At 43.7% G+C, this 23,748-nt stretch overlaps 1 protein-coding gene across 3 annotated transcripts in view; it reads right to left on the bottom strand.

Annotated features, from left to right (window-relative positions):
- Positions 1-23,748, bottom strand: part of myo10l3 (myosin X, like 3) — a 55,953-nt gene that overhangs the window by 4,594 nt on the left and 27,611 nt on the right. For 2 of the 3 annotated variants that reach the window (XM_085134816.1, XM_085134815.1), the window contains 24 exons: positions 20,899-21,045; positions 19,782-19,882; positions 19,411-19,477; positions 18,741-18,833; positions 15,878-15,946; positions 14,495-14,577; positions 14,292-14,400; positions 13,379-13,459; positions 11,512-11,636; positions 11,270-11,384; positions 8,437-8,543; positions 6,398-6,835; positions 5,724-5,754; positions 4,806-5,621; positions 3,863-3,986; positions 3,319-3,562; positions 3,103-3,198; positions 2,822-2,915; positions 2,459-2,514; positions 2,177-2,319; positions 1,482-1,676; positions 1,139-1,296; positions 647-770; positions 93-390 (listed from right to left, as the gene is read on the bottom strand). In XM_085134816.1, coding sequence (XP_084990942.1) covers positions 93-390; positions 647-770; positions 1,139-1,296; positions 1,482-1,676; positions 2,177-2,319; positions 2,459-2,514; positions 2,822-2,915; positions 3,103-3,198; positions 3,319-3,562; positions 3,863-3,986; positions 4,806-5,621; positions 5,724-5,754; positions 6,398-6,835; positions 8,437-8,543; positions 11,270-11,384; positions 11,512-11,636; positions 13,379-13,459; positions 14,292-14,400; positions 14,495-14,577; positions 15,878-15,946; positions 18,741-18,833; positions 19,411-19,477; positions 19,782-19,882; positions 20,899-21,045 — 3,914 coding nt within the window. The remainder of the gene's footprint in view (positions 1-92; positions 391-646; positions 771-1,138; positions 1,297-1,481; positions 1,677-2,176; positions 2,320-2,458; positions 2,515-2,821; positions 2,916-3,102; positions 3,199-3,318; positions 3,563-3,862; positions 3,987-4,805; positions 5,622-5,723; positions 5,755-6,397; positions 6,836-8,436; positions 8,544-11,269; positions 11,385-11,511; positions 11,637-13,378; positions 13,460-14,291; positions 14,401-14,494; positions 14,578-15,877; positions 15,947-18,740; positions 18,834-19,410; positions 19,478-19,781; positions 19,883-20,898; positions 21,046-23,748) is intronic. The other variant, XM_085134817.1, reaches the window with a different exon arrangement.

Consider the following 23,748-nt stretch of genomic DNA (forward strand, 5'->3'; position numbering starts at 1 on the left):
TAAGCATAAATAAAAACAATATTAGTCATGCTGCCACGGCTGGATGGCTTGCAACCAGGTGTTAATTTTTTCTCCCTGGAACATGCCCATACCGTTTCAGGTGAAACTTGAGGTAGCGTAGGATGCCTCGGCTGGGCAAGAAGGTGCAGCTCATACAGGTCAAGAGATGCCAGTGGGCGCGATTGGCAGGACTGTTTGGGTGCGGGACATGATTGGTTTGCTTGATCAGCTGACAGTAAACCTCATCCCTTAATGGCCTTAAGTCTTGACAGGTCTGCAGGATTCCCTGGATGATTGGCACAGGGTCAGACACAGCCTCCATCTCCTGCAGCGAGTTGAAAATCTTCAGGGCCTCATCCTGCAGGCTGGTGTAACCCTTTTCTTTTTGCACTGAGGGAGACAGAAATGGGTAAAGTTAACCTTCAGCATCGATACTGAACTTGCTCAGTTGCCTTAAGTAACCAGTTATTTTACAACTGAGCACATTTGAATAGTTTTAATGTATTTAAAGTCTAAATTAATGTGCAAGATTTGCAAGAAATGTTTTTTATGGCTAAAAAAAGCTTTATATTCTAAAATAGATATTGTGGCAGATTCTGCTACTTACTGAAGAAATATACAACAATTTACAGGACAGCACACTTACAGTGGATGCTGACGTCTCCATAAGGCAGAGGTAGAAGAGGGGAGTGCAAAGGATGCTGGGTATATCTCAGGATAGGGTTCCTCCAGTATGTCTGCTCCACTGCCTCCACGTTCAAACTGCTCTCCTGGTAAGACAGAGGAGCAGATTAGTAATCTTACCTTTCAAATCATCGATTTTTCTTACATAAAAGAAAGTTTACGCTTGATAAGAAAAAAACAGAGCAGCAAAAACGGCGATGATGCAGACTATCACTGCGGTAAATCGAGTACATGGCCAAGTGTATGTATGAAAAAGAGACTCAAACAAGTACTGAAGCAGGAAAAACTTAGGCCAAGAGAAGATCACAGCACACAGATAGTGAGTACAAGTACCTCACTTTATTACAGTGTGTGTCCTTGCCAGAGGCTTGCATGACTGAAAAAAGTTTGATTTACAAAAATGTCAATGAAATGTGATGTAGTCTGTAGTCAAAATGGGGAAAACAGTGAATACCTTGATGTCTCTGATGAGTTGCTGTGTTGGAGTTTCAATGGGAACTTTGCTGTCTATGGCAGCCTGTATGGCATTGGCCCACCTCATGGCTTCATTCAGCATTTTGGTGTAAAGCCGATAAGAGTGTTTACGCCCATGGACAATTATATTCCAGTAACCTGGGTGAGAAGGAAAGATAATCATGCACAAGACAACAAAATTTCAGGAAATAGACCATAAAGGCTAAATTGTGCACATTGGGGTTTATATATTTTCTTAAATGTTAAAGCTTAGGACCCAATGATAACTTATGTTTCTATAAGCATTAATTGATTAAGATGACACTGAAGTAAGTTTAACTGACCAGTGTCCTTGAAGACTTTCTCATCTGGCTGCACCACGGAGCAGAGGCTGTTGAGGACCAGTGTTCCCAGTTTGGAAGCACTACGCTCCGACGACTTGTAATAGTCCAGAGAGTTAGTGGTGAGAACAAACCAGCGCTTCTTCAGCTTCAGAGAAGTGCTTTTGGCTCCAGACTTCATCTCTTTATGGAGCCAGCCTGTGGGGGTAAAATAAGAAATGACGGCCGAGTTGTAATACCTTCAATATTCTGTCTACCAGACAATCACGTAGTGCACAGCTGTTAAACCAGCACATATAAGAGGGCTGTAAGGACTGATCTTCCATCAGTGAAGCACAACACATCATCAGAGCCTGCCATCGTCCAGGTCACAACCTCCTCAGACCAAAACAACCAGCATACAGCTTGAGACGCAGCAGAGTGGGCAGTTTGATCATACACACAACACACTTCCATAGTCAAACTGATGGCAAATAACAAAGGAGGACCACCTAAAAAATGTGATAAAAGTGTAATATATATTACAATAAGATGTGCAGTCTCTCTGTATATTTAAATTTTCATATTTCTACTTTTTTACTGGGGGTCTTGTGACTTTAGCTTTGACTCTAAGCTCTGCACATGTGGATGTGTACAAACGGCAAATAAAGAGCTTATCTTATGTAGATAGATTAAATCCAATATCAAAATCCTCTTACCTCTGACTATAAATTCCTGTCCATCAACCCTAGAGTCTCCCTTAGATTTTTGCAGCAGGCCTATCCAGTGGTGCATCTCCTCAGGCGTGTCTGTGTTGCAGTGGATCACTCTGTTAGCCGTGATGATCACAAACGAGTTTGGTCTGGGAAAGAAAACATAGCAAAATTGTTTTTTTTTGTCCTTGTTTTTGTTACTCATGTATCTGCTGTGGGATCACAGGCCAGAGTTTTAATACATATATGCAATCAGGCAGGTGTTGGGGAAAATTGCTCATTTCTCACCTGTCTGGGTTGTCTGACGCACAAACAGAATCAATCAAGCCAACATCTAATGTGCCCTGGACAGGGAAAAATGGTGTTAATGGCAATAATTGTCAAAAATTTATCATTACTATACTATTTAGTATAATCATCTTTATATAAAAGATTATATCATCTTTATATAAAAATATATGTTTTTAAATATAGCAATCTTTTAGAACCAAAGAAATGGATGGTGGTATGTGCACTTTTCTTCTTCAGTTTAGATTACTATATGACCCAGAACTGGACTGCTATGCGATTCAATTTCATGCTTCTTCACCACTGCAGAAATACGGAGTTGAGGCTGGGGCCCAGGCAGGAGAGAGGTAAAACAGCACTAACCACTGCATTCTTTGGGTTGGCCTGTTCGTGGTGCATCTCCATGAGCTGCTCCGGACTGGCGCTGTGGACCCGACTCAGCACATTAAACCAACCGCTAAATGGGTCAGAGGGAGTTCAAAAAGCAAAAGTCAGCAGAAGTGTAATTGAAAATGACACCGCGAACTTCCACTGGCAACCACAAGGGGGAACTTTATTTCTACACATAAATTTTACGGTGAAAGGAAAACACTATTTACAAAATAGCTGCAGTTTGTTCTGAGAAATCTGTGGATGTGATGTACCTGGCATCTTCAGGAGACTCTGCGTAGATGTGGTACGTCCTCTCCTCAGTTACGATATTCAGTGCATTTTCCTTCTCGTGATTGTCCACTATTTCCCTGCACAAACAAAAAGAATAAACCATTACTGCATGTGGCTATGTTTGTTTCAAGCTGGTAACAATGAGTTCAATCAAAGCTAAAAATAAACAAATCAAGAAACAGAGAACTGAGTCTTACTTGGCTACACGGATGTCGATAGTGCCTTTCAGCTTCTCTTCGCTGTCATTCTCAAAATACATGAGCTTTGACTCGCGCAGAACGAACCAGCGCATCTTCCAGTTGCGCCGAGACAAAGTCGACATTCCTCCTCCTTTCTTGTAAAGCCAGCCAGATTTGAGGGAGTCCTGCTTTGCGCGGAACCACATGAAAGTTTCGTCTTTCAGGACGCACCAGCGACGGCGCCACGGGATCATCAAACCACCTGAGAGGTGAGAAAAGGATGATAATTTATTTTGTTTACTGTGAAATCTCTCTACGACAGATGGAGATCGCACAACTTTGTGCACACAGAAAGACGCATCTCAAAAACACAATGCATAAAAAGCTCCCTCAGTGAGTTAAACTTCACAGCCCTGACATAAACCCGAAAACATCAGTAGAAAACAAATGCGTAAAATACAAAAAGAGCCTTCAAGAAAAGTCACAAAATGGACATTAAAGCTGCACAAAGACAATGTGCATGCCTGCTGGTCAGTGTCTTGTTTTTATTAGCTCTACTCACTCTTCATGTAGAGGTAGCCATGGAAATATGGAGGCCCGGTGCCGTTCAGCAGATTCACTCTGCCATTACAAACTTCTTCATCTGTGTCAACATATCCATCATTGTCCTCATCGCTGTCAATGAACTGCAAAAAAAAAAAGACAGCAGCATTTGAATAGATTAGACAGACTTTTAAACTGAAATCTTAAAGTAATAATTACTTCAAAAAAATGCACAAAAGCAGAAATTTATAGCAACAATTTAAGTTAATTTTGTTTTTTAATTTTTCTGATGGTGAAGTCGAGCTGTTATTTTGTACTTTAAGGGCCTAAAATCTGTCTGACTTTGTAGCCATGGTGCTGCCAATCTCCTTTAAACTTGGCTCACACACATCCACCCACACAAACACACGTGCCATTACATGCACCCATCCTTCTTCCCCTTTGACATTTTGCTGATCTCACAGTGTTGGGTCGCTGAGTGCAGATTCACCTGCTTGTCAGCAGAGCCAAAACAAACATTTTCAGCATTGCTGCTCAGCGATTCTTAAACAAGCCTTTTGATAAGACGCAGCCTTGCAGAAATGCATTTTCTAACCGACTTTAAGACAATCTCTCTTGAGGCAACACGAGGAAGTATAATAAGCGCTGAGGAAATCTAGGTGGGTTTCGGTGTACCACAGAACAATGGCTTAAGTTAGACCAGATATGGAAACAGAAAATTCAGTGACCCCATGTTTTTGTAAACTCTGTGAGCAAAAATTTAAAAGATTTTAACAAACAATCCAATTTCTCCAGAGGGGATTTCCCATCTTGGCTAGATTTACTGATTTACTTTCTTTTTCCACTGGACCTCAGAGTTCGTGCCAAATGTCTAGCTACTTAAAAGTGAAACTCTGCACATTTTCCAGTTAAAACAACTCCACAGAATTTAACAGCCATGACTTTTTGTTGTTATTTCTCACCGAGTCCGAGCTGCCTCTGAAGGAGTCCAGGCTGTTCTGAGTGCATGAGGATTTTCGCAGCACCTCCTCATCTGTGATATGGCCATCGTTAATGCTAGCACCTGAACTCCCATGGGCCTCCTCAAACTCTTCCTGGTCATAGTCTGACTCTACATCTGGCAGGTGAGTGAGTGAGTGAGTTGGCTCTTCATTTACAGGCTCAAAGTCTGAGGCCCTCTGGCGTGGCCGCTTTTCTCCATTAGTAACCAGTGGAGGAGGTGGAGGGATTTGGGAGTCTGTGAGGACAGGGGCATGACTCAGTCCATTGGGGGTATCTTGGCTTAGCTTTCCTGCTGCAGGGGAGGCTGATGAGGAGGAGACCACTAATCCTACTGCAAAGGCAGGCGGAGGAGGGGGAATACTTTGGAATACTTCCTTATCAAGAGGAACTGCAGCTGGAGGTGGGAAGTCAGGCAAAGCGATGCGCTCATCCTCCGCGTGGAAACCCTCATCTACCTCCTCTTCAGCTAGAGGTGCGGTAGATTCAGCTGGGTCGTGGAGGTTCTCCTCGCTCGAGAGGGATGGCTCCAAACCACCAAAGTCCAGCAGTTCCAAGAATTCAGTAGCCACACGAGAAGCCTCCTTTTCCAGTCTGTAGATCTCGGCATCCCTTATCTGACGCAGCTCCTCACGTGAGACGTCCCCAAGAAGCGACACGCTGTCTTCCTGCTGCTTGTGCAGACGCTCGATCTCCCTCTCGAGCCGCAGGATCTCCTCCATCTGACGGCTCTCCTCTTCAGACGTGTGGCTGTTGGACAGAGTCTGGGACAGCTCCTTCTATCGACCACACAAGTAAAAAAAGTGCAGAATTGTGTTATTTATGTGAATGCACTCATGGGCATTCTTTATTTTCAACATTGGAAGAGAAACTGAAATTACCTTTTGACAAGCGCCGTTCATGAGTGAGTTCCTAAAAATAAAATATTAATACGTTAGTCATGAAATGAAGAAAGAAAATGACTTGACAGATGACTTGGCTACTCCTGGAAATTCCTGACGAATCACAAAATTTAGCAGTTTTGTATTCCAGTAACAGTTAAAGCTGTTATTTCAGGCGCTGTTTTGTGTGTTAATGCATACATAGATCTGCACATCTGTTTCTGAGCCACATTATTCTTGTGAGTCTCATGAGTACTACATCGCTTAACATCAGAATCTCCGCGTAACTCGTGACTATATGTTGCCTCTCAATTCTCCCTGTTTAGCGTGGTGTAGGCGGCATGAGATGTTGACAGATTAACCTGCACTTGACCCCGCGATGACAGCTTTTTCACAACCACTGGGAAAAAGCCGGAGCTTAAAAAAGCATCTGTCCAGAGCCAATCGCAATGGTCACTCTACTCGTGAACCAGCCAAACCCATCTGAACTCTCGACCTTAATTGTGATGGCACATCTGTAAAGTTTCGGCAGAGACATAAATGCCTGCTAAAGAGCTCAAAACTGCCTTTGAGGCTGATTCTCCAAAAGATGGTGTCACCTGCACCACCAACACCAGCTGCCATCACAACATCCACACCCATACACAGACTGCGGTAAACACAGGGCATTGTACCTTGTCTTTTCCCCGTTTTCTGCTAATTTCTGCTTTTCCTCTTTCTCCTTAATCAGTCTTTGCTCCTCTTTCTTCATCAACTCCTCCTCCTCTGCCCTCCTCTTCAGCTTCTCTTCGGCTAGCTTCCATTTCTCCTCCTCCTCCTTCTTCCTCCTCTCCTCCTCTTCCTCCTGCTTCCTCCTCTCCTCCATCCTCTTCTTCTCCTCCTCTACTCGCCTCCGCTCCTCTTCCTCTTCTCTCCTCCTCCTCTCCTCCTCCTCTCGCTTCTGCTTCTCCTCCTTGAGCTGTCGATACAGGGCTCGGGCCAGCTGGCCTCTGTGATGTTTCTGCAGGACAATGGCAGCCAAGCGCAGGCGCAGAAAGACGCGTCTCCGAAAGTGAGCGCGGTAGTTCTTCTGGATGGTGACGATGCTGGACAGAGCCCTCTTATACTGTTTCCTGAGGACGAAATCAAAAATTGACATTCATAATCGGCATAAAAATCATATTTAATCCAGCTTCACTGAGGAACTTTGTGCCTCGCCACAAACATATTTGTAAAGCTGGACAGCCCTACATGGCCTCCTAATGCCCGCTGCTATTCTCTGTTCAAACAAACACACTGGTAAAAAAGCCAGTTGTGAACTATGCAATGTTTAGAGTCTGACGAGCTTGTGCTCTTCCATTGTGGTGGTGTGGGCTGCTCTGTTTAGCCCTCTGACTAAGCCCCATCACCCACACACAATACATGCATTGAAAACACACACATATAAACACGCACAAATACACGTGACTTTCTCAGGACCACACACACTGCTCCGACTCTCTGACCCTTAGGCCGACCTAGCCTCCACGGTAATCACTTCATGGCCTTTATCAGGTCTCAGGATGGACCCTGACTGGAGATAAAGTTACACGTAATAATACAAAGGCTTTATTTGTGTATTTGGGGAACTTTTCAAGGCCCTTCTTTAGTATGAATGTCTCTAAGGGGAAGCAAACCCAGAACCTGAATGCTGTCATCAGTCCTATTATAGTCTCCCAGTGGAGCCTTTCAGAGGACTGTATGTAACGTTATACTATATATGGCAGCACGCAGGTGGAGTACGGCTAGATGCCCCTGGGTGTCTGCGAATGCAGCTTCTTAAACCACCACGGTGATGGATGTTCTGCCAGTCAGGCGGAGTGGACAGGCGAAGAACTTGTTGCTTAGGCTGAAGACAGATTTACATAGATTTGCTTAAGAAGAAGTGCACTTCTGATAGTGTAGGAATAAATGACATCTCTGTTATGCTCAGAAAACTGTCTTTTTCAGAGCAGTCTAATTATCATGAACATCATTAGAGATGTAGTAATTCAGGGATAGCCGTTTATAACTTGAAACAGTTTTGGCCTTTTTTTCCTTGAAAGGGTGTTGAAATCATGCAATTCCTCATCTTTGAAGCGACAGGACAGCGGCACAAGTGGGTTAATACTTCATTCGATTGCAGGGAATCATCGGGATATTGTGTAATTTCAATGAAAGCCAGCGCACTCTTAACCATGTGTCCTCCCTTTGATAGGAATCTTTTCTTTCATCAGACTTTTAAACTAAATGTTCATCTTAAAGAAATAAACGTAAAAAGGTCTAAAGATAATACTAAAGTGACCAGAAAAATTCACACTTTGTTTGGGCTATTCTGCAGTCTCAGTTCATCAGTTTATGAGTTTACCTTCCAATCTACAAGGCTTTCTAAGGTAGAAACTTTAAAACAGTGCACGTACACGGTTCTGCATGCCCGAAAACGGCTTCTTATCTACAATTTCAACACTGTGGTAATCGCTGGCCATCTCCAAGTCAGCAAGGTTTAAGCCCACTTAACACACATCCACACACAGGCGCGCATACAGAGGTAAACAAATGTGCAAATGATTCCACGAATATGCACTTAATCCCCCCCCCCCCCCCCCCCCCCCCCCGCGCTCCTATACACGCAGGTTGTACTACAAAACAAACACTGACAACTGTCTCTGCCACTCAATGATCCATCTGCCCCCCACCTCCACACTCCACCACTCACCTTGCCACATAGCTCAGGACGTGGGCGCGGATCACCATGCCAGCCCTGCGCCGCACCTCTTCCCTCTCCTTCTCCAGCCTTTGCTCCAGGGCCTCCTTCAAGAACACCTGCGGGAAGAGCAGCGCCACGGCCGACAAGGAGTGACACAGACACAGAGAGACACAGAGAAGGAGGTTGAGGGAGAGGGAGGGAAAAAAATGGGATGGGTTAGTTCCTCTTCCTCTTGGTAGGCTGTAAAAGAGGGCCCACAAAGATGTAAAGGGCCCCTGTTGTCTGCTGGCAGAACCCCGTGCCCACTGCAGAGGAAGCTGTGGTGCAGCTGAGGCTAGCAGGCTAGCTGCCCTCCCTGTCTGCAGAACAGAGCAGAAGGGAAAACTGGCACTGAGACTGCAGTGTTGCTGCTACTGCTACTGCAGAGCCTCATTGTGTTCAAGCGTCCTTCCTGAGCATTTCCCTTCTGCTGCTACCGCTGCGTTGGTAGTTCGACTGACGTGCACAGGCAGAAAGGCACAGAGAGGGAGGGGAGAGGTAGGGAGAGAGGAGTGATGAAAGGATGAGGGGGAGGGATGGTGGCTGGCGTCCAGATAGAAAGCCACACCCCTCTTTGCTCATATGAAGGAAAGAGAAAGAGTTTAGTTAACCCTTCCCTCACTACTGGAGTTTTCTCGCAACCTTGTCTTTGTATGACTTTTGACAGCTCGAAAGTCACACTCGACTTAAATGAACATGCCTGCATGAAACATAATCAGATTTTCACTGTACGAATATGCTGTGAGGCTGGGAACAGCAGCCAGCTTAGACACGGCAGTATCTGTCGCTCAACTGGGTAATCAAGGGAAGACCCTTGCTCGTATGCGTATTTGTGTCCCAGATGTTGCGCTAATCAAAGGATCCCACAGCTGCAGCCCTGCCTGCCTGTCTCGATAAAGTCTGTGAGAGGAGGAAACTTCCCCTTCATCCACATCCTTCCCTCGTCTGTAAAACAAATGGCTCACAAACACACATACACAATCCATGCAACATCACCAAAGCCCCTAATTCTGGGTACACGCTTCCTCTGCACACAATCAGCACATACATAATTACACGCAGATTGTTTCTCCAAAGGAAATGTAGCCCCCTTCTCCGTTTCAGTCTCTTTCCCACAGCCCACACTACATTAACCTAAACCCCAAAATATTGCCCTGCCATGCACAAAATGAAACATACTCAGCCGCACTATGTCTTTTTGGGTTTTGCTTTGAGAAACTAGCCTTTTTTTCCTTCGCCCTCGATGTGTAGATAAGCTTTGCAGAGCAAAGAAGTGAGCAGCGGCAGCCAGAGGTCAAAGGGCTGATCACAGAAGGGAAGCTTTACCCGCACGGTGACTTCGGGGATGTATACTGTGTGCATGTGCGAGAAATTTAATATAGATTGGCATGTGCACATTAGTGGTTATGGACCAATTCAAAAGGAACCAAATGTGGCTCGCATCTATTATTTTCTGTCTTGATGTACAGCATGCCATGTGTGCAGCTGACACTATTCATAGTCTGCCAGCCAAATTGGGTATTACAACAAAAGTGTCCTAAAAAGAAACCAACAAATCCGAAATGTCTCAGTGATTTTTACAGCCACGCAGGAACCACAACTTAAAGCAGGAAGTCGAATGTGGATTTAGCCGATTTTTAAAGAGCTCCACAAAAACTGCTTTATTTGTATCCTTTCTTGCCGCAGTACTGACGCATTCATGCTGAGTATTAACACAGGTTTTACTGTCCAGTTCAAAAAAGTCATTAAAGGTTAATCATTCAGTGATAGCATGGAAAAAAGGGGCAGTCTGTTGTTGGCGGTGGCGGTGGGGGGATTGATGATTGTTGGAAAATGAAAGCAGAAAAGGAAGGACAGCCATTGATAAGCTATGCTGCCAACAATCATATCTGTTATACGTTTTCTAAGATGAAGCATGATGTGTAACTTTCTACAAAGCTCTGCTTGGCTGCAACATTTCACCAGCACCGTCCGCCTCGAAATCACACGCTTGCAGTTTAGTTTATTAAATCAGCAACTCAGTCGGTGTCGAGGCTAACGCTCTGCTAGCTACAATAAGTTTGCCTCAGGATTACTGTAAGCCCCTCGGTTACAGTTACAGTAACAGTGTCAGGGTTTTTAGGAGCGGCCGAGTAACTCTGCGGTTGTCAACAAGAGAGCCGTAGATTGACCACAACCGGTCAGAAAAATCTTTGTGACATGAGTCACAGCAACTGTGGTACACATTAACAGCTCGGGAAAGACAGCAGCTTGACTTCTTGGGAAAGATTCGCTCCCAGATAATTACTGAGTGAAGCCTTTCAGTGCACTGTTTCATCTTAAGGGAACTGCGTGTTTTTTGGGGGGTTTTTTAAGTATCAAATCAAATTATTGTTTTTTGAGCATGTTATCAGAGCATGTAGCTGACAGAGGGGTGTACTGGAGAGTCATTCGTAAAAGAAAAAGAGTGGCAGTTTATATAATCCGTCAGGCTGCCCAGTTGTGTCTGTGTGCATGCATTTGTACTGTATTTAATACACTGTGGGGCCTGAGATCGGTTCACACAGATAAGGTGTGGGGGTTCACCTCCTACTTTGGTAACAAAAAGCTCATCTTCACAAGGTAAAACATTAAAATTCTTTCTGCATAATATTAGGTATATCAATTAAAATTTAGATTACTGGCAGGGGCAGGGTTGGCTTAGTGATTCTGGTTACTGAAAGATCTCAGGACATAAGTTAAAGTCAGTGCCATGTACTGCTAAGTGACATAAACGAGTCTGGGCATGTGTATAAGTGAGTCCATGTGTGAATGAATGCTGCACCTTTGTCTTCCCCAGCTGCCACTCTTTCTTGTCTTTGTTGTGAAGTGTGAGAAGCTCTAAGCAACTCTCCTTCTCGTCCTCTGAGCTGATTTTGTTTGTCAGGATCATCTTATACCTGCAGAAAAAAAAAAAAAAAAAAAGCATACAGCACAGATCTTCTTTCCTGATTTTTTAAAAATAGTTTTCGACTACAATATTGAGCCAATTATCTCAGTTTTATTGTGTGCACATATTTTTCTAACCTGCTGTAGAAGTCCTTAAAGGTTCTCCGGACAGGGAATCCAGCCCTGCGAATCTTTACAGTTTCCAGCATCCCGGAGTACCTCAGCTGGTTCAGGACAACGTCAGGATCAAACTGGCTGGCCTTCTGTATTTGGTAAACAACAAAACATGTTTTTCATGTCAAATAATAACAGTAAGACATCAGTGTTTAGAATACTGATGCCATTTTTTTCCTGTTGTGTGTTCTATATATAACCTTCCTTATTGTAGGTAGTGCAAAATGTGTTGCAGCTAAAACCTGCAGGCACGCCTAGTCAAACAGTTTTACTGCTGAGTCGAGTTAAACTTGAACTAAAAAGTAAATTACCATGGCGAGGACTATCATTTTACATTAACAATCAGGTTACTAAAAGGAAAACGCACACCACCGGCAAGAGAAACCCGAACAGTGTTGAGCAAGACATAACCAGACGGAGTTGCCTTTTCTTTGAGGAATAATCAGCCGTATTGTTCACAGTTCTGTGTTACCAGTAATCCTCCGGCCTACTTATCAAAAAGGATCTGTGATGTCTGCCGCCCTTCTACACAAGCTGCCTGATCACTGCTCTCCACACGAAGGCCATTTATCACCCAGAGGGCACAGACTGCTGGATAAGCCCCACACGACCACAGCATTCCTCGATGTGTCAATCTAATTACAGGCTAATGCTACTACGCATGGAAACAGGCATACTTACAAAGGCACAGACACGCTTTGCATGTGCTTGTGCTCATAATCAAACACACACACGTGAAAGGGCAGCCCTCCGCGCTCTGAACTCTGCTCTTTAACGGAGGATTTAGGCGGCTTGAAAAAGGTACGAAATGTTGACTTGCTTGAGTGAAAAACAAGCTGACCCTTGCCTCGGTGACATTTATCCTAAGAAAAGCAGGAGCATGGAAATCACATAAATACATTCTTGGTGTGTGCGTGTCTGGATGCATTTGCATGCATGTAATCATGTCAGAGGATTGTGCATGCCATGCCATCATATTGTAGGATTAGCAGAGGCCCGGCGTGTTCCATCTTGACCAACCAAAGCTAGGTAAAGGAATACAAGACAGCCAATGAGAGCAGGGGACACATGAGACAGAAAGGCAGAAAAAAAAGGAGATGAGGAAAAACAGACAACAGAGCACTTTCCATCCAAGCAAGCAAGCAAGAAGCTGTGGAATGACGTATATGGAGTGGGAGGTAAAGAGTAGTGAAGGAAGGACAACCACCGCTCTGTGTACAATAATAACAGTAAGAAGGAGAATGTCCCTGGATTACACCATTCACAAGGAAAACAAAGAAGCATGATATAACTGACACTCCAACTATGTAATAAACGATAACACAGATTAAGAAGTTTTGTGGTAAAGAGCAGTAGGGGAGCACAGGAGTAGTAAATAAATACCCCGCTAGCTGGACCGCAAATACAGTTATGTGATCTTATCTTGGCATTCCACTGGTGCAGCCAGATCAGCGGAGCATTAGCCAAGCTGCTGCAGCTGGACTGGCCAGTACTGACCTCTGGCAAAGAGGCTAAAGTGGTAGGAATGTGCTGGTATACAGCCCTTTTATTTGAGGAAGTACAATGAGAGCCTTTGCACCAACGTTTGTTACTTATGAACGCTTGTACTTGGAAAAAAAGAGAAATAACTTTTCAATACGGATCATTTAAATGACTTTGAGGCAAAGTGCGAACGCGATGTGGGAGGCATAAGAACATAAACACAACAAGACTAAATATTAACCCCAAGCAGTGAATAACACCGAGGAGGTTTGCCTCCACAGGCGTTGACCTTGAGAGGAACTTTTTTTCTTTTCTTTTTTATGCGATGAATAAAAATGATGTGACTTACCTTGTCCATGTTAGGTTTGATGCAGCGTACAAAAAAGGGGTTGGAGGCACTTAGTGTGGCCATCAGGGAATGGAGAGAGTCCTGAAAAGCATCAAGCACAAGAGCATATTACTGCTTGTTTTTTTTTTTTTAAGTCTGCCAAAAAATATAAACACTTGTCTCACTGTTCTGTACTTTGTCTGCTAAGTATAAGTGGGTTGTTATTAAGGTATTGGTGTACGCAGTGTTGGTATAAAAAAAGTAAAAGTACTGAGTAAATGTTCTTTGGTACTTCTCAACTCTTGCACGATTACTTAGCCCACATTTATCACAAGAGACACAAATGTGTATATATACAAAGCCACACTCCGAGGACCCCTGAACCTCACAGACTCCTGTAGGTTCATTTTCCTTCCTGCCTCAGACAGACTGTCTCCAGTAAGGCCTGGCCTGGCAGAGCTGAGTGTGATTGGCCCCTGGTTGGCCCCTCTCTGCCCAGCCATCAACCCTAATCCCCTGGCTTTGGGAACTGTAGGCCAGGGCAGCCTGCCAAATCCTTCTCCGCTCCTTCCCTCCACACTACAGTTAGAGCATGCTAAGCTGTCCTCCACTCCACCCCCTCCTCCACCCGCAGCCCAGCTCACAACAACATATTTCACACAGCCCATCACCCATCATCCACTGCAGATCAAGTACACATACGCCATTCTCCTCCCCATCTGTGTCTCCAGGATTTCAACCCTCCGTTCTGCATTTACGCCGCTGAACTTGCACTCACCATGCCAATATAAAAAGTGTAGTGTTAAGGGTTAAGTGATCACCACACGCAGCAGTATTTGGGAGACAACTGGCTCATTGTTAGTGTAATGACGCAATCACGGTGTCATGTGCGTAGAACAGAGAGATATTTAGGTCTGAGGAGCTTCAGTCTCACCCTGAACTGCGAGCTGACGGTGGGCTTGCGTCGGGCCGTGCCCATTTTTAGGGTCTCATCTCCATTTCTGCTGCCAACACGCTCAAAGAGGTCGTAGATGAAGTCAAGCCTGCACAGACGAGTGCACGTAAATGTAGACGCATGAGCTCAATCGCATAGGTGTGCATTCAGAATAAAAAAGGAAAAGAGCGTGCCCTACTCACCTGCTGTCTTTGAGAATGAACAAGATGTCATCTCTGAAGGTGTCTCGGTTCTTCTCCAGGATTCCACGCACATCGTAAAGCACCTGAGGAAATGAAAACCAAAAAGACTGAGCGTGTTTAGATTGAGGAACAGCATAGGAGACATAGGAGTTAGGATACAAAGAAATAAGATGAATACAGATGTTTAAATGCACTGTGGATGGGAACAAGTTATGAATTTTGCCCCCTAACTTTAAAAATCAAAGTACACTTTTGCACTGCATGTCCTACGCTCACGAATGCGACACAAGTGATTTACAGTGACTATGAATATGCGTTTGAGGCTTGATGTAAATAAAGATAAGGGAGCAGGTGGCGGTGGGGGTGACTTGTCGAGCTCAGTCGAGGGCGTCACCTGTTGTGTCCCGTTCAGCTCAGCAGCATTCCTAAGCTCACCCTGATCCAGAGGGATACACTCAGAGTTTGTTTGCTGCAGACACACTAATTACACTCCAGTGCAGCTTTAATGGAATAATCTCATATAGGACGCTCTCTGCGTCACTCAATTTCAGGTTCATTAACTCAGACAGTAAACCAGGGGTGGTCTCATGATTCTAAAGCAAATTAGATTTGTCTGGAGGAATTACAGTTTAATGCAATATGTTTGCACACAGTAACAAACTGAATACATTTGGACTATCAATAAACACTTAAAGCTTAAATATCAGACAGTAAGTTTTCTTGGACAACTTCTCGTCTGTTTTTCAAATTATCTGTCTTCCTCTGGCACCGAGCAGATTATCTAATCTGTGGGAAGATGCTACGATTTCCTCCAGAAAACTCAGCAACATTTCAAATAACAAACAGGGCTTTCAGAGAGGCGAGTATACGGTCTAGAGAGAGAACAACTGGCTGCCCTGGCAGCGCCTGTCTTCTCTGGACCAGGTCATTACCATAGCCATCCTTGCCAGGCTTGTGACTGAGCCACCCCACTTGCACTAAGGAGACCTTGTCCGAGGCAGGCTTCATAAAGCCATTCTTTATATGAAAGCGAATCTTTCTACTCTTGCTCCACATTACATCCACTGTCCCACTCAATCACTGCAATTGTTCCCCTGCCCTGGTGTCTTTTTGGCCTTTCCTACACTCACATCAGGAGTGACCTCCCTTATCTTGCAAAGCAAAGGGAGGAGAAGACGATCATAAAGCAGTTTCTCCTGACTCAGAGAAAAAGACGGCGGAGGAGGCATCAGGCATCAACATCCCGCAGCAGATTTTGACCAGGAAGATCCCACTGTCCGACCAACAGCTACCTCACTTCCCCGAAACTAACAATTGAGGGAGCAAAAAAAAAACAAAAACCTGGTGTCATGTGTGTATGTATGTGTAAATCTTGTTAAATACCTCTCCAGCGTAGTGCTTGATGCCAAACTGGTGATCAGTTACTCTTGGTTTGACATAGTACGGGTTTGTCTGGGGAGAAAGGACAAAGATACAGAAATTATCATGACATCCACTCATGTAGTTATAAAGAGATTAAGTAGAAGACACTGTGCGCTGGATTCACAGAGACAATAAAATGCCATTGCAATGTGACAAGTTAAACATCAAATATAACATCAAAGCACATGAAACAAAATAAAACACATAAAATTAATACAAGTTCCAGTTATGCATAGCAGTTAAACAGTTACAGTTTAATCCTTTAAGGCAGGGTTCTCAAAAGCACCTAATTTTCATTAATGTGATTAATGTGACTGTTGAACAGTTAGGGTAATGTGGAGTGCACATGGTAACAGCTGAGTTTTATCAGTGCTCAGACTACAGTACTTTGTGAATGCGTTGTGTTACTATGATACACCAAATATCCCCATAAAAGAATTCTCTTCTTCTATAAACCACTGAATTATGTCTCTAGCACAAATGGTAACAGAGTTATAGTCCTTTAAAAGCCATTGTAAAATTGCCCTGCTACCAGAACAGTGGTTAAAAAAAGATAAAATTACCACCTTCCATTGAAACCATTGCCGATGAGTCTTCAGCAAATAGTCGGTGGATAAACGGAAACACCAGATGAATCTCTCAGGTCTTTTTTTTTTTTTTGCCATTTCTTAATTATTTTTCTTAATGATACTGTTCATCTGCTGTTGGTAGTGAATTTTTTCTAGGTCCTTCACCATTAGCACAAGATATGCTAGTAGCTAACAGTATTTAATTAGGGCAGTGGTTCCCAAACTTTTTTTGCTGGGCCCCCCTTGTTTTACAAGAAAAATGTTTGCGCCCCCCTTCTCGCGCTTGCACGCGCGCACGCACTAACACATCCTCCAACCACACACACCCATATTTTGCTCCATTGCAGTTTATTTCACACCTCAAACATTTAGTAAACAATTAAGCAAATACAAGTAATCTGCAATAAATTACAGGTAGTACTAAAATAAACTACGAACTCTTTTACGCTATGTCCACACCTACACGGGTATTTTTGAAAACGCAGCTGTTTTGTCCACACGTAAACGGCGTTTCGAATCACCGAAAACTCAGATTTTTTAAACTCATTTTTTGCATTTACGTGTGGACGAGGAATACAGAGTTTGTCACGCAACGTCAAAGGTATGTGCCTTTTTCACGTCACGCTGTGCACACGTTATTTTTTACATGAGACGAATTGCAGAATGGCAGATAGGGAGAAAATACTGTTAATCTGACTATCTGCAGGTTTTACACCCGTACACAGTTACTGTCGCTCCATTTACAAAGGCAGAGGCATCACAGTGTGATTATTTTACACGTAGTTTTTTTTTTCATGTGTAATAATATTCAACATTGCTTACAATACATTTTTCAAAAAATGCCTCTCTGTGCAAAATGGGTTTAAAAACATAAACAACTGTGGGATACTGTTTGCCAGTGATTTAAACAGCCCAGCGAGTGCTCCTGACAAAGGGAAAACCAATTCTGCAGGGGAGACCTACCTCGGCACTTGTGCAGGTGAAACCAAAGGGCAGATATGCTTCACCATATTTTCTAGTCTTTGGCTTAGAATGAAGTTGGTTTGGAAACATATTCAGCGATGCTTCATCTCCTGCTTTGCGTTTCTGTGGGCGCCCCATGCTAGCAGTGTCCAAGCGTTTTGTCTCCGCGCCCCCCCTAGGGGGCGGGCCCCACACTTTGGGAAGGTCTGAATTAGGGCAACATTGAGCTATTAGCCAAGCGGTTAACAGCTCATCGTTGATCCCAAACTTCTATTTTGGGGCGCGAGCCTGTCAAACTGTACTATTTGTTGTCAATTTTTTGTACCTTCGAATTAAGAATTGGAAACACGTGTTTTTTTATGACAGTTGTGGTACAGTTTTTAAAATTGCTTCCTTGCTAGTTGTCTGTTATGTGTAGACACAACACTGTTTCTTCCCTGAGTTAGGTAGGTTTTTTTTTTTTTTCTTAAATGATTCATAGGTCAGTTTGGACTGAAAATGAGTAAAAAGCAGCCAGTGTCCAAAGAAAACTTCGAATGACCTTCAGAAAGCCTGGAGAACTATCGCTCAAGACCACTTTAAAAAACTACACGAAAGTCTGGGTGCGTCGAAGCAAAATACAAAGAAATGAAGGGTAGGTCACGAGACTTTTCACAGTACTGTATATAATGAGTTTCTATCTATTGTGCTGAAGATACTAGAACCCGAGTTTACAAACTAATTAATAAACAAATTTATAAAAAAAAAAAAAATACAACGTACACGTTTACATGTGTTGATTCATTTACGCTGTTTGCAACTTCCTTACATGATGTGATACAAACATCTTCTGCTCTGATCGCGACCTTAAAACGTAACACACGGATCCGCACCCAAGCAAACACCTCAGGGCGAGGTCATGCGGTTCTTAAGTCTCGCTCTGTATCGTTCTTGTTTTTTCCGTCAGCCATAGAAAACTCTTTTCTCCTGCACACAATGCTGGTGAGACCCAGAGAATGGCTGATCACATTTCAGTATTATTGTGTTCATGTGCCGGAGCGCCCGGGGGTGTGTACGAGTGCTGCACAGACATTCAATGCGACAGGCGATTCGTCAGCCAGGACAGAGGTTTAACTCTTTGAGGCTGTCTGAGCTGGTGGGCGGTGAAGGCATTTCCCCAGCTGGGGTTAAGAAGCTTTGGTGCACGGATATGGGTCATTTTTATGGCTTTGCTGTCTGTCGGGGAGGGATAGAGTGTGCTGCTGCATGTGTAAAGGAGCCATGTAGGTTTTTACGTGTGCGTGTGGACTCACTGCGTGTCGACTGTGTAGTTTCTCCAGAAGGGTGTAGTCGGTGCCTTTGGGGAAGCGACTCTCCTCATTGATAAGAGCCAACATGCCCAGTTTCTAAAGGGGAGACAGACAGAAAGAGAGAGAGCAAAGAGTTTGAAACACACCAAAGTCATGATGGAACTAGTTCTAATCCCATTGGGGCACATCTGGCAGCTATAACAATACGTACAGGAAACAGCAATGTTATTCATTCAATAAGCTTTTTTTAATTGAGAAAGAGAGAGGAGGCACTGCGCTCAGCAGAGCAGTTTCATGTCTTATAATGAACTAAAATCAGACAGATATGTAGGGATAAAGTGGTTGTAGTGTAGTGTTTCCTCCAAACTTGCCAAGTTTGTGATTTTAAACCAGAAATCTTTCAAACACTTATGTAGAGGCTCAGTTTTAACGTCATTATAAGTATGGTGGTAAAATAACACAAATTCATGCCTTACTCTAACCATACCTCTAACCGCTGACTAGTGTACATTACTGTGCAAACAACATGCAAAATGAGACTATATAATGATAGACTGCGAGATGGGAGTCAGTGTAAGCACAGTGTGGCGTCTGGGTCAGCCCCGCTCTGGCTGGTGGTTAGCGGTCTGTCCTGGTGATGACTTTGCTCTGTCAGGGTCTGACTGTCTGTTACCTTTTCTATGAGATCCAGACACTCAGCGTTATCCATCCAGTCTATGGCTTCCCACTGGATCCCCTCCCTGTGAAGACAAACACCCACACAGACAGACACACCATGTATACATAAACATCAACAACCAGGAAGACACAATGGCAGCATTATCCAGTGTGAGCATGTGATGAAATGAGCCATGTCCAGGCTGCTGGCCTATTGTACCAGAAAACAACTGGCTGCGGGAGAAAGTGAGGCATTTCCAAACGTCTGGCAGTTTGCCGCTATGATCATGAAGAGGCTCAACCCCCATCCCCGTGTGTGTCTGCGCTGTCTGCTCTTTCTACTGTATGCATCCATGTATGATGTTAAACTATGTAAAGGTTTCTGACCTGTTGTACTCCAGCTGCTCCAGGGAGAAGATGTGCTTATTGAAGTACTCTTGGAGTTTCTCGTTTGCGTAGTTGATATTAAATTGTTCAAACCGGTTCACCTACACAATGGAAGAACATGCTTTTAGTATACTCTCAGAGATTTAAAACAAATAAAAGCACACACTCACCAGCCACCTTATTTAGTTAATTTGTTCAACTGCTTATTAGCGCATGTTTCTAATGAGCCAATCACATGACAGTTACTCAGTGCATTTAAGCATGTAGACATGGTCAGGATGACCCCCTGAAGGTCAAACAATTCACTTGAAGGTGATTTAAGTGACTTCAAAAGTGGTATGGTTTTATAGTGTCAGACGGGCTTGTCTAAGTATTTCAGAAACTGCTGATCTACTGGGATTTTCCCACACAACCATCTCTAGGGTTTACAGAGAATGGTCGGAAAAAGAGAAAATATTCAGTGAGTGGTAGTACTCTCAGAAGAGAACGGTCAAACTGCTTCAAGCTGATAGTAAAGCAACTAAAGCAGGGTTCAGAGTATCTCTGAACGCAAAACAAGTCAAACAGCAGCAGAAGACTTCACTCTGAGTCACTCCTGTTAGTTAAGAACAGGAAACTGAGGCTACAGTTTGTGTGTGCTCAACAAATTTGGACACAAGATTAGAAAAATGTTGCCTGGTCTGATGAGGCTTGATTTCTACCATGACATTCAGATGGTAAGATCAAAATTTGGCATAAGCAATGTGAAAGCATAGCTCCATCCTGCCTTGTATCAGCTTGCTTCAGGCTGGTGGTGGTGGTGTAATGGTGTGGGGGATATTTCCTTGGCATATTGTTGTTCTAGGAAATTGTTAAAACTCTAATGTTGCAGGTCTCGTTATCAGTATTAAAAAAGGTGTAATACTCTGTGTTTTTGTGCAAGTCTGTGCTACTACTGCAGATATGACTCATGTTTGTCAAATGCACGTGACTAAAAAGAGCACAGATAAGGAAGAAATACAAAATGTAGCAAAATGCTTTTGGTAGAACAGTCATTGTGTTGGTATTCTCACAATGCACCAGAGAAGTAAGTTATCTGGAGATTTAAACCAGGATTTGATTCTTTTGGGGCTTTCACCTCAAAGTTCTCAAAGCCAAAGATGTCCAAGATGCCAATGGACTTGAAGTTGTCTTTCCCTTTGATCTTCTGATTGATCCTCATTATGATCCAGGAGAAACACTGGGAATAAAGCGCCATGGCCACCGAGTCCCGCGAGTCCACGGCCTACAGATCAGGGAAAAAGAAACCACGTCAGGCATAAATAAAAAGGAGGGGGGAAAAAGGAAACTTTGCAAACTGTACCCTAAACACAGCATTTATGACCACACAGAAAACATTTCATCGGTTCTATCAGGTGGCGCTTAAAGAAGTTAAAAGCAAAAGATATGTTTGGACTGCTTGAATGATAGTGTGTGTGAGGCCTCAGTTCCATAAAACAAATAGTGGCTTGAAGACAAAGGTGTGTTATGTCAGCGTCTGTCTGCAGTTGAGAAGATGTCTGTTTTCACAACAGTCAGTGTTTTTTATCACCTAAATATCTTCAGAGTGACGCACTGCACTGTAACATGAGAAAAATCCAGTGAAAACAACGGCAAACTGGAATAAAGTGTAAAAGTTTTTTGTTTTTTTTAAAGTATTTTTCGTTTAAAGGAAATGACACCTACAGAAAAATCTCAAAGCCCACCTGGCAGAAAGAGGCTCATGGTGGCAGGCATCCAAGTTCACTTGGAGATTTATTTCAGCTGCTTAGTAGTTTATATTTCCATTCCACTAAATTTCAGAAAGAGCTGATGTTTTGTTTTCGGTACAACGCTTATCTGACATCTATTGTTTAATTTAATTTATGTAAGATTTTACATAGAAAGTATGAACATGTGCCCCTTTTTCTGACTTCAGGTCCATTTCTCTCACATTAGATCTTCACAGCGATCCCTCAGGAGGTAAAGCGGGTCATTTGTTAACTGGAAGCTCCCACAGCCCACATGTTGCAGCATCCTTGGGCAAGATACTGAACTCTAAGGTGCCCCTGATGCATCCATTGGAGCATGAGTGTTACATAAAAAGTGCTTGTATGAGTGTGTGTTTGAATAGCTGAATGAGGTTTGGAGTTGAAAGTGCTTTGAGTGCTCAGATAGAGCAGAAAACCGATCTATAATTACTGATACAGTTTAAATGTATTTAGCTTTTTTCTGAATTGTTGGCACTTTTACTTCAGTAAGAGGCCTGACGGAGGCCATGTGCTAAACTCTTGGTGTCAAGCTTTGTGCATTCATGGGCCACATACAGCACATACAGGCCGGACTTGTTGGCCAGACCCCTGAAAATGACAAAGACGTACATTCTAAAAACCAAGTTAAATGAACCATCCATTTACAAAACAGATGACGAACAGTCTCAGATGTCCTAAGAAAAATAAGAATGTCTCAGTGTTTCCACATTAAGCCAGCGTGCTGTCATTTCGAGGAAACTGTCCCAGTTCACAAGAACACATCCACAGGACTCATTGGCCTTTCCATACTTCGGTGTAATATCTTTGTCATTAGTAAGGCTGTGAAACCGATGAGTCAGTCCTCAGGCTTAGGATGAAATTAGCAGGTCGGACAAAGCCTCTCATGAAGGATTCATTCCTAACGTAAACACAATGCTTCCTTCTAAAATATAGTGAAAAGTTTCAAAATTACACCCTGCTCCTCTGCAATTTTTACACTCTGGATCCAGTCTGCTGGATCCTTCAGCAGCCTGGTTCTGGCCTACAGGCCTTGAGCTTGGCATAAATTCACAAGTAAAAACTAAAAATGAAACTGTCCAAATCATTGCTCAAACTAAAACTGATGAGAAGTCCTGTGAGCTACATGCAGTTTCACAGAAGAACATGAAAAGAACATAATTAATAACTTGACACGTTACTTCTCCGTGGTTCGCAGGACAGATGCTACAATGTGAACAACAACGAAAATCTACTTCCCATCCACATTTGAGTCCAGGGTAATTTTCTCCAGCTGCCATTGAGGAAGCTTTACAGCCTGTGTATGAATATACAAAGCCTGAGCTTGCCAGCTACACTTCCTCAACAGGTATTGTGCTTGATTTAAAAACAAAACAAGAGTGCGGCCGTGTGTACTTTATTCAGAGCCACAATGCTCCTGGGCTTTTCAGTAATCCATCACGCCCGGTCACCTTGTACGACTACTGGGAGCGAACAGAGTGCTGCTGGCTCCAGGATCTCCGTCACGGGGGAGAGAAGAATGGCTGCTTGTCCAGGACAAGGGGTGGGGGTGGGGGGGTCTACTGCTGGAAGTTGTGAGGGGGAGTGACCCCTGGCTGTTGTGAGAAGAGGTCTTTCTTGCCGACTCTAGGTCTGGAATAATGAACTCTATTAAGAGGCAAGTTGCTTCAAAGGCCAGGCAGAACAAGCAGCAGCAGGGTGACAGCACAAGACTCTTTGTCTGCTGATGAAAAGCTTTCTTGTAGCTTTCGTGTCCCGGTGATAATAATAAAGGTCCTCCCTGCATATTCGCTGACATTTATGAGCGTGAGTGGGCCGACGGGTTGAGCCCAGCCGAGAAGGGATTGCGGCATGTGTGTTCTTGTGGCATATGGTGAAAAGCACAACACATGCAGATGAAAACTTGTGCAATGTTTACAGTATTACAGATGTCAGCGCAAACATTTGAAGCTGAGGGAGACACAAGTGGATTTTTATGCCAGCGTCTCAGTGCCTGGCTGCACTGCCTCCAGAGGAGAAGACTCTTACTTCACCACCAGTCATTGGTTCTATTGTGCTTTTGACTCAGATCACTATCACGATGGCTTTATTGTGCCTGAAATCTGGCAGACAAAAAGCAGGAAATGGCTGGGAGTCACGCAAGGGGATCTGGAAAGGCATGTGGTGGAGCGCGTCAGAGAAAATTGTGTGTGTGAGTGTGT

This window comes from Neolamprologus multifasciatus, chromosome 16, assembly GCF_963576455.1.
Source record: "Neolamprologus multifasciatus chromosome 16, fNeoMul1.2, whole genome shotgun sequence".
Lineage (NCBI taxonomy): Eukaryota > Metazoa > Chordata > Actinopteri > Cichliformes > Cichlidae > Neolamprologus > Neolamprologus multifasciatus.